The sequence below is a fragment of the Rhincodon typus genome, chromosome 16 (assembly GCF_021869965.1).
Source record: "Rhincodon typus isolate 14 chromosome 16, sRhiTyp1.1, whole genome shotgun sequence".
NCBI classification, from domain to species: domain Eukaryota; kingdom Metazoa; phylum Chordata; class Chondrichthyes; order Orectolobiformes; family Rhincodontidae; genus Rhincodon; species Rhincodon typus.
The window spans coordinates 8,826,041-8,838,757 of NC_063347.1; the positions used below are offsets into that span (position 1 = coordinate 8,826,041).

General features: G+C 43.3%; 1 protein-coding gene across 1 annotated transcript in view; it reads right to left on the minus strand.

The window, feature by feature from the left end:
- Positions 1-12,355, minus strand: part of LOC109930673 (high mobility group protein HMGI-C-like) — a 71,217-nt gene extending 58,862 nt beyond the window's left edge. Inside the window, exons 1-2 of the mRNA XM_048606682.1 lie at positions 12,236-12,355; positions 1,405-1,488 (exon numbers count right to left, since the gene is read on the minus strand). Of these exons, the coding sequence (XP_048462639.1) occupies positions 1,405-1,488; positions 12,236-12,355 (204 nt within the window). The remainder of the gene's footprint in view (positions 1-1,404; positions 1,489-12,235) is intronic.
- Positions 12,356-12,717: the final 362 nt, after the last annotated feature.

Consider the following 12,717-nt stretch of genomic DNA (forward strand, 5'->3'; position numbering starts at 1 on the left):
TCATCCAGCCCTGCACCTTGTTGTCTCGGATTCTCCAGCATCTGCAGTTCCTACTATCTCTGATTCAATATATAGTTTCTTGTTTTCTTTCAATACAATTGTTTGTTAATTATAAAATATTGCTGAAAAGAGAATTATGATGGTCTTGACTCAGCAGGACAAAGGGGGGAAAGATTGTGGGGAAATTAAATTACACAGTTGCTTGCTTTCTTTCAATACAATTGTTAATTGTAAAAATATTGCTGAATGTCTGATTCATCAGGACAAATGCAAGAATGCAAAATTTCAAATCATCACAGCAATTTATCCCACAGGAGTAAAGGTGCTGATTGGTTGGCTTGTCAACTCTAAGTGGTGAGGTATTAGCATGCACGAAGCATCAGGGAACTACAGGCTCTCTAATCTCCTGGGTAATTCAAAATTGCCTGGCTTGAACATATTCCTTTTATCTGAAGGATACAGGTCCTAGCAAATGTAAAAACCGAAAAAACTGCGGATGCTGTAAATCAGGAACAAAAACAACGTTGCTGGAAAAGCCCAGCAGGTCTGGCAGCATCTGTGAAGGGAAAAACAGAGTTAACGTTTCGGGTCCGGTGACCCTTCCTCAGAACAGAGCCTAAAAAGAGACTATTTGGCCATTGCTCATGTGCTAGCTCTTTGGTAGAATGTACAAACTCAGGAAAATAGATATTTGGCCTCTCAAGTCTGCTCTGCCATCAAATAAGATCATGGCTCCTCTGTTTGTGTCTTGTGTTTGTTGTGCTCTATGGGGCTTTCAACCACAGCTTGTCCTTGCCACACATTTATTTCATGTTAATTCCAGATATTAGAATATAAGTTTTACATCTATATTGTCAATTGTTTTAATGTTATAATTTTGTATATTAAAGTTGCTTGCTCAAAACTGTGGAATATTGTGGTTTCATTCTTAGTCCCATGAATTTCACACTTTGTCTACTTTAAAAAAATACTGGTCCCTAACCAGGCTGTAATATATATATTCTGAGGAAGGGTCACCAGACCCAAAACGTTAACTCTGTTTTTTCCTTCATAGATGCTGCCAGACCTGCTGGGCTTTTCCAGCAACTTTGTTTTTGTTCCTAGCAAATGTACATTGCTTCTAGTAAATGAAACTGAGCCATCTCAGGAGCTCAACTGATTATAAATTAGTCATTAGCCTGGTTATTAGTGCACTCAGGATAGTTCAGCCAATGTTGCCTCATCACAGAATCACATGTAACAAAAAGAGATGGAAAATTTGCTTTTTTTGCTCTGTGGAGCTGGGAGGTGCAATAATAAACTCCCCAGGAGCACATCCAACCACAGGCTACCCTACACGAATGGAAATTATTTAAGGCTGCGTCAATTAAAGTAAAAATAAAAGATTTCTTTCTAAACAAGTACCTTTCGGACGGCTCGCGGTTCCTTGTTCTTGCTGCCAATTGGTCTTCCTCGAGGTCGCTTCGGAGTAGGAGGTCCAGTAGGTTCCTGAAGGAGAAGTTACACGTGGGAATTACACATTGACATAAAGTTGAGTAGCTTTCCAAAAGGTGTGTATCCTTTAAAATAATATTCTACATGTAAATTAATGAATAGGATGCATGTGTGTAAATGTTTAAGGTGGAGATTGATACATTTCGGATAGCAAGCAGTAACTGGTCTATAGGTAGGTACCTAACATGCATCAGTATCCACGAATCCTACAGCCAATTCTCGGTGCTACTGTTGTAAATGTTTTGAAGAAATCGTGGCAATAAATAAAGGTGTACATTTTCTGCCCAGTGGATTAATGCACTGGGCTGTGTGATTACTTGGTGCTCGAACAGACTCTGCTTATATATCAATGAGGAAGGATGAAAAATCCTCTGTTCCTAGTCAGTGAGAGGAGAGAGATTTTTTAAGCAGCATGCTGTGATTGGGCAAGTGCTGCCTGAAAGGGTGGTGGGGGCAAATTCAGAAGGGGTTTGGATAAATTCTTGAAGGGAGAAACGTTGCAGCTCTATGCAGGCTTGGCAGGGAAGTGGGACTAAAATCGATTGCTCTTTCAAAGAATGGCATAGGCAGAGCAGTGTAGAGCTGAACCACTGGGCGACATCTGGAGGAACAGGGATTTCCTCCAGTTCTGAGGAAGGGTCGCTCAACCCGAAATGTTAACTCTGATTTCTCTCCACAGATGCTGCTCAGCTTTTCCAGCTATTTCTGGTTTTGCTTCTGGAGGAACAGGAGTTGGCCATTCAGCCCCTCAAGCCTGTTCTGCCATTCACAGAAGACTCGACAGGACTCCACACACCCACCTTTGACCCAACTTCCTTTGACTCTATAACCGTTGTAAAACAAAATTGCAAGAAAAAATTCAAATGAAGCAAAGTACAGACGATAACATGTAATAAGGTAAAAAAATTCCACCCACTTTTTTTTAAAACCATTCTTGCTCACAATGTAGACATCAAGTCTTAAACGATCAAAACTTCCAATTAGTCATTCCAAGTGGGGAGCCTACTGAATGAGAGAAACTAGCCATAAATGACAAGATGGGGCGAACTGCCATAGATTTGCTTATACAATGAGGTTTGACACGCAGAGCCTGAAGAAACAGTGCATATGTTTCCAGTGTTAACCGTGGAACTCTGTGCCAAGGGTGGGCCCTTGCTAGGTTCAACATAATTTCCAACTTCTGCAGGCCCCATCGAAGCTGGCTGCTCTGCTCGCAACTCCGATGCGGAAAATATTCCATTTCCCAACATCCCAGCGTCAAAAATTCAAATGGAAATGTTTTAAAAATTTGCCACAATCCCTTTCACTTGGTCAGAATTACAGTGAGATCCAAGTACTAAAGACCATAATGCACTGCAGCAGAAGTTGGCCATTCAGCCCATTGAGTCTGCTCTGCCATTCAATTCAATGTGGCTGATCTGATAATCCTCAACTCCACTTTCCTGCCTTTTCCCCATAATCCTTAATTCCCTTACTGATTCAAATCTGTCTATCTCAGCCTCATCAGCCTTCAGATTCACAGCCCTAACCACAGATCGGCATTCCCTCATGTTGAGTTTGTTCTGGACAGTTTGGTAGAAGGGAGAGGTCAGAGTTTGCTGTGAGATTGCTGCGGCCTACCTTAGCCTCGCAGGTTCTCTCACTGTGAGGTCATCTTTTCCTGACGGAGCGATGGTGGTGAACATCTGGCTTCAGCAGCTGTCCTCACACCATTCTCTCTCACTGGCTTCTCTCGTTAATTGGGAAAGGCTTTTGATGGCGGATCACCATTTGGGTCACAATCAGACATTTGCTGATGTGGAGCAGACCTTCAGGGACGCTTGGAGATCGACTTAGAAACATTTCCTTTTGGGCCCCACATGGACAATCCCTTGGGCTTAGCTCTGCAGGCAGGGCAACTGTTTGAGCTGAACATTCTGACAACATATATACCATCCCCCTCAGCCGATGGGAGGTTATTACAGCCTCTGTATTGGCAAATCTGCATCTTGCAGGATGGTCATGTTAGGTCTTTTGTCTCCCCCCCCACCTCCGTCTTAGTCACAAGATCATTAAAGGGCAATATTGATGTTGCTGTTTTTGGACCTTCATATGGTGTTCAATGAAATGCTGGAAAATATCACACTGGGAGCTACATTTTCCTGATTGCTCATTAACACTGAAGAACCTTGCTTGCTAGAAATTCACGTTAAAAGACCTAACTTTTACAGCACATAATCACATCCTCACAATGCGCTGAAAAGCATTTTATCCGCATTTGCAAATTCTTGAGGTCCTGTGAGGGCCCTGGATTAAGACTGTATAAATTGGAATACTTCATATATTCAGACAGCACAGAAAAGACCCTTTGGCCCATCGAGTCTGCACTAAAAGTGCTCTAATCCCAATTTCCTGCACATGTCCCATATCCACTTCACTTCCAGTGAGACTGAAGCAACAGTTAGGCAAGTGCTAAAAGAAATGATCCTGGCCCTAAATTCACCGTTTAAACTCAAGTGCCCAACATTGTTACACCAGGAATGTGCAAAGATTGTGTGATCCCATTCACCACACTTAGAACACTGAATTTCAAAGATATAAAATTGCTGTTGGTGCAGAAATCAGTTCAGCCAGGGAGCGCTTGCTAAAGTATTGAGACCACAGCAACAACTCAAGAGTTCTGCTGACACCTGGGATGACAACATAATTTCCAGAAACCTATTGTTTGGACAACTGAGTTTGCCCGTGCAGGAGTGAGCTAACTTCCTTCAATAGTTGAACATTGACCAGAACCTGAACTGGACAAGGTACATTAACATCAATGGTTGCAAGAAGTAGTCGGAGGCTGGGACTCTGCAGCAAGTCATGTGTCTCCTGACTCTCCAAAGCCAGTTCATCATCTAGAAGGCACAAGTCAGGAGAGTGATGGAATACTCCCCACTTGCCTGGATGGTTGCAGCTCCAACAACACTCAAGAAGCTCGACACATAGCAAACCACTTGATTGACACTCGACCATCACCTTAAACATTCAGTCTTCCACCACTGACACACAGCGGCATCAGGGTGCACAATCACTGAAGCAACTCACTAAAACTCTCTCGACAGCACTTTTTAAACCCAGGATCTCTACTATCTCAAAAGACAAGGACAGAAAGTGCATGGGGACATCACCACCTGCAAATTCTCCTCCAAGCCACACACCATCCAGAATGGAAATATATCGCCACGCCTCCTCTGTTGCTGGGCCATAGTCCTGGAACTCCGTTCCTAACGGCATTGCTGATGTACCTACACTTCAACAGTGCAGCTGTTTAAGAAATCAGATCACCATTGCCTTCTCAAGAGCAATTCATGATGGGTAATAAATGCTGGCCTAGCCAGTGATGCTCACGTCCCAGGAGCGCATGAAACCAAAACGTATGAGGCCAACTTTATATAACAGTTCACTGACTCTCCCTGCATACGTTCTGGGATACTTGATATTTTGGTCGCCCTACAATTCCTGTTTTTCACAAATGTGGGTACTCTCCTGTGGCATTATACATGAGGCACAGCACAGGCTGTCTTATAACAATGAAGATGTAGGGAACACGGAGGAAATATTACAGGATTTGATGGATCCTTGTGGAAAATGCACACACTGCACATAAGACTTTCACTCGTTTGATCATGGAAACTTTTGGGCCAACGTAATCTTTAGGTGAAATAGGGCTACAAGGTGGGAAACAATTGGACTAAGGTACATAGATGGAATTCAGTCCCCAGTTGAAGGGTAAACATACTGCCTTAAATAACTGCACAGATGCTGGTATCCCATCACCAAGTCACCCTTTATTTACATCTGCAGAGTACATGGACTCAGGATAGCCAGCTCAAAGCCAGTCCCTAAGATCAGGAGACTCTCCAAGACTCCTGTTTATATCTATCAGCCAGGACTCCCTGATTGGCCCAGGTTAACAGCCCCAGCCAAGGATCTCAGTCAATGAGATCCACCTGGCCATGGTTTCAATCACTACACTCCCTTTTATTAAATGTCATGATATGATAAATTTCAATTTGCACATTTATTATGGTCTGTTTCTGAGTCAACTGGTTATACTGTAATTACATTCTCCCACCAGGGGTGGTGCTGCAATGCTGCTTTTGGCACGAGAGTGATAATGAGAAAGTTTTGCAGAGTTTCCATTATACATGTGGACATAGAAATTTTACAATGGAAAAAGCTGACAGATGTAAGATTTTAAATATGTTGTAAATCATTACTGTAGTCTTGAGTGAAAATAGCACCAGACTCAAGATCAATAAGGTTCTCAGGTCTGAGCAGAGCGATTATGGTTTGTAGGCATTTGATACAAACACCAACGACCCTAAGTACGTGCAGACTTTAAAGCATGCTACTGCCCATCAATGACCTAACACATGTAAAGTGCTGTTTCTGCTCTGGCATTGTTCTAATTGCAACAGTTTCCACTCTTTCTTTCTATTCCTGTGGTTAAGCTCGAACTATGAGCCCCAGCTCAAGCAGGCTCTGCATTCTATGAAGTGCCCAGCAATATTGCTTCTTTGAAAGATTGATTCACATCGATACGTGTGTTTGAGCTGTGCTAAAGTCATGTCATTTACAAAGTATATGTGGCCCAACACATGTTGCCATTCAAGACAGAGTGGAACTAGAAGGATGGATTTGCTGGTACAGTGGGCTGGGAACTGTCACAGAAAAGACCCTTTGGCCTGACAAATCTGCACCCATTAATCCCATTGTCCTTCTATCAAAATCCTTCATTGAAAATTGGGAAATCAAATCCTAGTAAATTCTGTAACTTCTGGGCTAGCGCAGGATCAATTGACAATAAATAAAAACTATTAAAGTTTGATAAAATCCCCAACTGAATCACAAAGGGGCTTCAGGAACATTCCATGGCTTCCTTGTGACTCGCACACTGTACAACACGGTTGATTGATTTATTTATTTTTGTCACATGCACTGAGCTACAGTGAAAAGTGTTGTTTTATGTGCTATACAGGCAGATCGTACCATACGAAGTGGAGCAGGGGAGCAGAACAGAGTGCAGAATACAATGCTACAACTGCTGAAAACGTGCAGAGAGAGAGAGATCAGAATTAACATTTGTGACGTCCATTCAAAAGTCTGACAACAGCAGTGAAGAAGCTGTCCTTGGATCTGTTCACGTGTGTACTCAAATGCTTCTTTCTTCTGCCCCACGGAAGAGGTTGGTAGAGAGTATAACCAGGGTGTTAGGGGTCTTTGATTATGTTGGTTGCTTTCCTGAGGCAACAGGAAGAATAGATGGAAGTTCTGGGGAAGGGTCACTCTACCTGAAATGTTAACTCTGATTTCTCTCCACAGATGCTGCCATACCTTCGAGCAATTTCTGTTTTCGTTTCCGATTTATTGCATCTACAGTTCTTTTGATTTTCAATGAATAGGAGGCTGGTTTGGAGAATGAACTGGGCTTCTTTATTCATTGACAGGATGAGGGCGTCGCTGGCTAGGGCAGCATTTATTGCCCATCCCCAATTGCCCAAAGGGCAGTTCCGAGTCAACCACATTGTTGTGTGTCTGGAGTCACATGTAGGCCAGACCAGGTAAGGATGGCAGTTTCCTTCCCCATTAGTGAATCAGATGGGTTCTTCCGACAATTGACAATGGTTTCATGGTCATCAGTAGATTCTTAATTCCAGGTATTTTATTGAATATGGCAGGATTTGAACCTGGGACCCCAGAATGTTCTCTGGGTCTCTGGATTAACAGTCCAGCGATAATACCACTAGGCCATCGCCTCCCTAAGCTGTGTTCACAACTCTCTGTAGCTTCTTAAGGTCTTGGGAACAGCGGTTGCCATGTCACACTGTGATGCATACAGATAGGATGTTCAATACCCTCAGGGAAACAACTATGTTCTGGGTATAAGAAATCAATTATTCCTTTGTGGAGCCACAGCTCAAAACTGCTCTTAATTCATCTCAATGCATTGGCATTCTGACCTACAGCACACACCTGTGAGAATGGAGAAGATTTGCACTAGGCTGGATCCACTTGCATTTAATTCCACAGTTTCCTTTTGTGGAATGGATCTGTGCAGACCACCAGGGACACCCCTCCCAGATGGCATCTCCTCAACTCTTCCTGACCACTCACAGGATCATCAGAAGGAAAACAGAGAAGGATATTGCAATCATACGAAGCTCCCTACAATCTGGGATCAAATACCTTGTTGGTGTACACTCACTGCAGTAGTATAGGAAGCACGGAGACCCATTCATAACCAATTTGTACACAGCAAACTGCTCACCACCACCTTCTCAAGGGCAACTAGGGAAGCACAATAAATGCTGGCCCAGCCAGCGATGATCATTGGCTATGAGTAAATATAAAATAAAAGTGATAAATGACCAGAACACTATGAAATTGAGCTACGGGATATTTTAAACTCACTGATTAGACCACACAGTACCTCAAATTAATGTCTTATCTGAAAGATATTATCACATAGGTGATCTGATTTGGGGTGATGTGGCACAGAGGTAAGATCACTAAACAAGTAATCAAGATGCTTCTGCTCGAGATACAGGGGATCAAATCTTAGCAGGGTGGATTGCAAAAAGTGAATTCAATTAATAAATCTGAAATTAAAAACTAGTCCAGTGGTGATTATGGAACAATTGTCAATTATCATAAAAAATTGTCTGGTTCACTAATGTGCTCTGGGGAAGGAAAACTGCCATCCTTACCCACTCTGGCCTACATGCGACTCCAGACCCACAGTAATGTGCTCAAGTCTTAAATGCCCCCTGAAATGGTGAAGTGGGTCACATAGCTGTATCGCTGCTGCTATAAAGTCTAAAGAAAGGACTGAAACTGGATGGACCACCTGGCATCGACCTCGGCTCTGGAAATTACCACAGCAAGCACGACCCTGAAGGATCCTGCCCATTGACCTCTGGGGGTTTGAAGCGAAACTGGTGATCTGTCCCACAGATTAGTCAAACATCAGTCTTACATTGTCAAGTCACAGAGATCCTCCGCTCATCCTTCCAAAATCCATCAGACCCAGAATCCTTGATTGCTCCTCATGTGACAAATCCTTCATCCCCAGAATCATTTTGGCAAACATCCTGTGGACCTACTCCAAGGCCAGTACTTCCTTCCCTTGATGCATGGCCCAAAACTGCTCACAATATTCCACATGTGCTCTGACCAGCGCATTATACACCCTCAGCACTTCCTTTGTTCCTTCAGCTCACCTTTTGGCTTAAAACTATTAAACCTCCAGTTCTGATATAAAGTCATTGAACCAAAACACTGGACAAAATTTTACAATCCCCCTTTTTCTTTTGGGGGTGCTGTGTAATTGGAGGTAAATTTGGAAAAGTATGATGGGAAGACATTTATGCTCACGTAGCTATTAAGCAGGAATATTGAACCGATAACTGGGAGATCTTGTGAATGGCACATGCAGGCTCCCCCTGCACAGTCTCTGTGGGTGAGATGAGGAGCTCTGACAATGGGAGATCCAAGCATCACTACAGGCTCAGTTCATGGGGAAGGATGGCCACAGCAGCAGCAGGAGGAAAGGTTTCTGTCAGCTCTTATTGCAGGCTTCCTCTGAAATAGTGCAGGAGGTTGTCTCTGATGACCAAGCATTTTATATTCCTAACTTCCATTTGCCTCAATGTCCAGCATTCATACCTTAATTGGTTACCCTCTGCAAAGTCCAACCTGTCTTCTTCGCGACTCACAAATAGGATGGCACGGCAGCACAGTGGTCAGCACCTCTGCCTCACGGGTTTGATCCCACCCTCGGAGTTTGCACATTCTCCCCGTGTCTGCTTGGGTTTCCTGCAGGTGCTCCGGTTTCCTCCCACAGTCCAGAGATGTGCAGGCTAGGTGGATTGGCCATGCTAAATTGCCCAGAATGTCCAGGGATGTGTAGGCTGGGTGGATTAGTCATGGGAAATGCAGGGTTATGGAGATAGGGTGTGGGTTTGTCTCTGGGTGGGATGGTCTTCAGAGGGTCACTGCAGATTTGATGGGCCAAATGGTTTCCATCTGCATTGTGAGGATTCTAATTAAAGTAAAGAACATCCACCACCTGAAATATTTAAGACCAAACGCAAATTTCTCTCTGAAGGTGTTGCCAGACCTGCTGATGACTGCCTTAATTTTCTGGATTTACCTGTTACAGCAAACTGGTCCGGCCAGCATAGGAACTTTTTCATTCGTTAATGGGAGGTCTGCATGTTCGTGTTATAAACATGTCAATATTATTGGACCATGACAAACTGGAATATGGAACTGTTTGGACATTAGATTTGTCATGTGAATTATTGTAAACAAAAATTTTAAAGTCGAAGAGAAAGTGGTTTGCTCATTATATCCAATGTGAACTGATTCTGTGCAACAAGAGTTCGGTAAAGCTTTCATGAAGAGATACGAAATGGATTTCATGGATTAATTGTTGGAAAAACAGACTCGAATCACCATGGCATAGGTCCCAAACATGGAGTAGCAACATCCTGTGAAATAAAGCATATAAACTGACGTTTTCCCAGCCACCATCAGTTCTGAGGAAGGGTCACCGGACCCGAAACATTAACTCTGTTTTTTCCCTTCACAGATGCTGCCAGACCTGCTGAGCTTTTCAAGCAAATTTGTTTTTGAACTAAAGTTCCTTCTTCAGCACATACACCCTGACACAAAAATCAATAAGAGAACTTTCCTAAAAGCTGGCCTGATCTGAAGTTCTTCCATCATTTTGTGACTGTCAGCAACCAAATTGTATTGACAGGGAATCAAATGGACAGGGAGAGTGCGACACATTCTATCTTCTACAGTCAGAGCCTTGACCTATGGAGTTGTCATTCTTATTTTTCAAACCTATGATATCGCTGCAGGGCTGTTTTGACTTGTCTTGGATATGTACGAATGTGTGGATGGGATTAAGGAGATACAGTTTAAACCTCTATAGTAGCTGAGTAAATAATTTTGCCAATTGTTTAACAAATATGCGTGTTCTGAATCAAGGAGTTATTTTTGAGTTTATTGAAGAATCCTGGTGAGACATTTTATTCTGAATAACGGGAGTAAAGAGAAACAAATTGATCAATCTTGATGATCAAATAATACATTTACATTTTTGCTATGGCTCAAGGAGCCTCCTGTTAGAGTTGTCACACTAGCTAGGTCAGTATCCTTGATTGCTCCTCAAGGTGGTGGTGAGCTCTCATTTGAATCACTGTAGTCTATTAGGGTGAGGAGGAGCTACATCCACAATGCCATTAGGGAGATAGCTCCAGCACTTTGGTCCAGGCAACACTGAAGGAACAGCGATACATTTGCAAGGCAGGAGGATGAGTAACTTGGAACAGAACTTGCTAGTGGTGGTGTTCCCACATTCCAACTATTTGCAATTTACAGTAATAACTTGGAAGTGGGTTTTGAATGTCCTGCAGCCAAATTTGCAGATGAAACTAAAAATAGGTGGGGAAGTAAGTTGTAATAAAGAAATTTACAAATGGATTTGGATAGGTTCAAAACATGGCAGATGGAGTTAAATGTGAATAAGTGTGAGGTTATCCATTTTGGTCTGTTGATGGTAGGTTGCATTTTTATCTAAGTGGAGGGAAATTTCAGAGTGCTTCGGTGCAGAGGGACCTGCCTATCTTAGTGTATGTATTGCTGAAAACTAGTGTGCAGGTACAGTGATAGTAAGAAAGGCAAAGGGCATTTATTGTGAAAGGAATGGAGTATATGTATAGGGAATTGTTGTTGCAACTATACAAGGCATCAGTGCGAATACACCTGGAGTATTGAGTACAGTTTGAGTTCCCTTGCTTTGGAGGCAATTCAGAAAAGGTTCACTAGATTGATTCCAGAGATGCGGGTTTGTCTAATGAAGAGAGATTGAGCAGTTTAGGCCTATACTCTCTGGAACTTAAGAGGAACGAGAGGAGTTCCAGTTGAGGAATACAAGTTGCCAAAGAAGGTTGACAAATCGGATGTAGAGAAGGTGCTTTCTCTCATGGGGGCAATCTAGAATGAGAGGTCGTAGTTTTAGCGTAAGAGGTGGTAGATTTAAAACAGAGATGGGGAGAAATTACTGCTCTCAAAAGGATTGTGAATCTGTGGAATTTATTACCCTGGAGTGCAGTGGATGCTGGGACACTGAATAAATTTAAGGAGGAGATAGGCAGATTTTTAATTTGTAATGGGTTAAAGGTTATGGAGAGCAAAACGTAACGTGGAGTTGAGGCTGAGATGACATCAGCTATGATCGTATTGAATGATGGAGCAGGCTCAAAAGGGGCTGAATTGCCTACTCCTGTCCCTAGTTCTTACATATCTGATACCTTTCAAAGTGGTAAAAGATGTCGAAGGAGCCTTGGTCAGTTCACTGCAGTGTACCTTGTGGATGGGTACACACTGTTGTCACTATGTGTCGGTGGTGAGGGGAGTAAATGCTGAAGGTGGTGAACGGGGTGCCCATCAAGTGGGCTGCTTTGTCCTGGATGGTGTCAGGCATCTTGAGTGTTTGTAGAGCTGCACCCATCCAGGCAGGTGGATGCTAACAGACTTTGTGGAGGGAGTGTCCAGCAAAGAGGAGGTAAGGGATTGATGCGTGGTGTAAATAGTCTGACAAATGGACCTGGAAGAACGCTTCGATCTGTCCTGGAGGTTGCAAGTCAGCGTTACCCGATGAAGCTACTGCTCGTGTTGCTAAGGAAACCCAAAGGCTTACTTGAGGCTGCTTCTTGGGTCTTCCTCGTCCTCTCCTCACGGGTTCAGCTGCTGGAGTCGGCTGTTTGGCAGCTGCTGCGGTCTGCCTGGATGGTCCCTCTCTTGCCCCACTGTTGCTCATTGCTCTTTTCTTTTGGCTGGGGTGGGGGCTGGTGGGGGGGGGGGGGGGGTGAAAAACAGGCTTCCTGAGATCTTCGGAACAAAAAAAAATAGGGCGTGAGCTGATGCTGCAATGGCAACTGTTTGTCCAAGAGTCGAAAGGCCCCACACCTCAGCAAAAGGCTGACTCTTCAATCCAGTTAAAAAAGAAACGTTACCTACAAAGAGAAAGATAAATCAGTCAATGATCAATTCTGATAACGGCTTCCACTTAGATAGACTTTGTGTAGCAGAAGACGGTTCCCAACCTTCCTTCATCAAGCAGTTTAAGAAACTGGAGGTCAACTTGCGGACAAAAGTGATGATTGAAAGCACAGCTGAAGA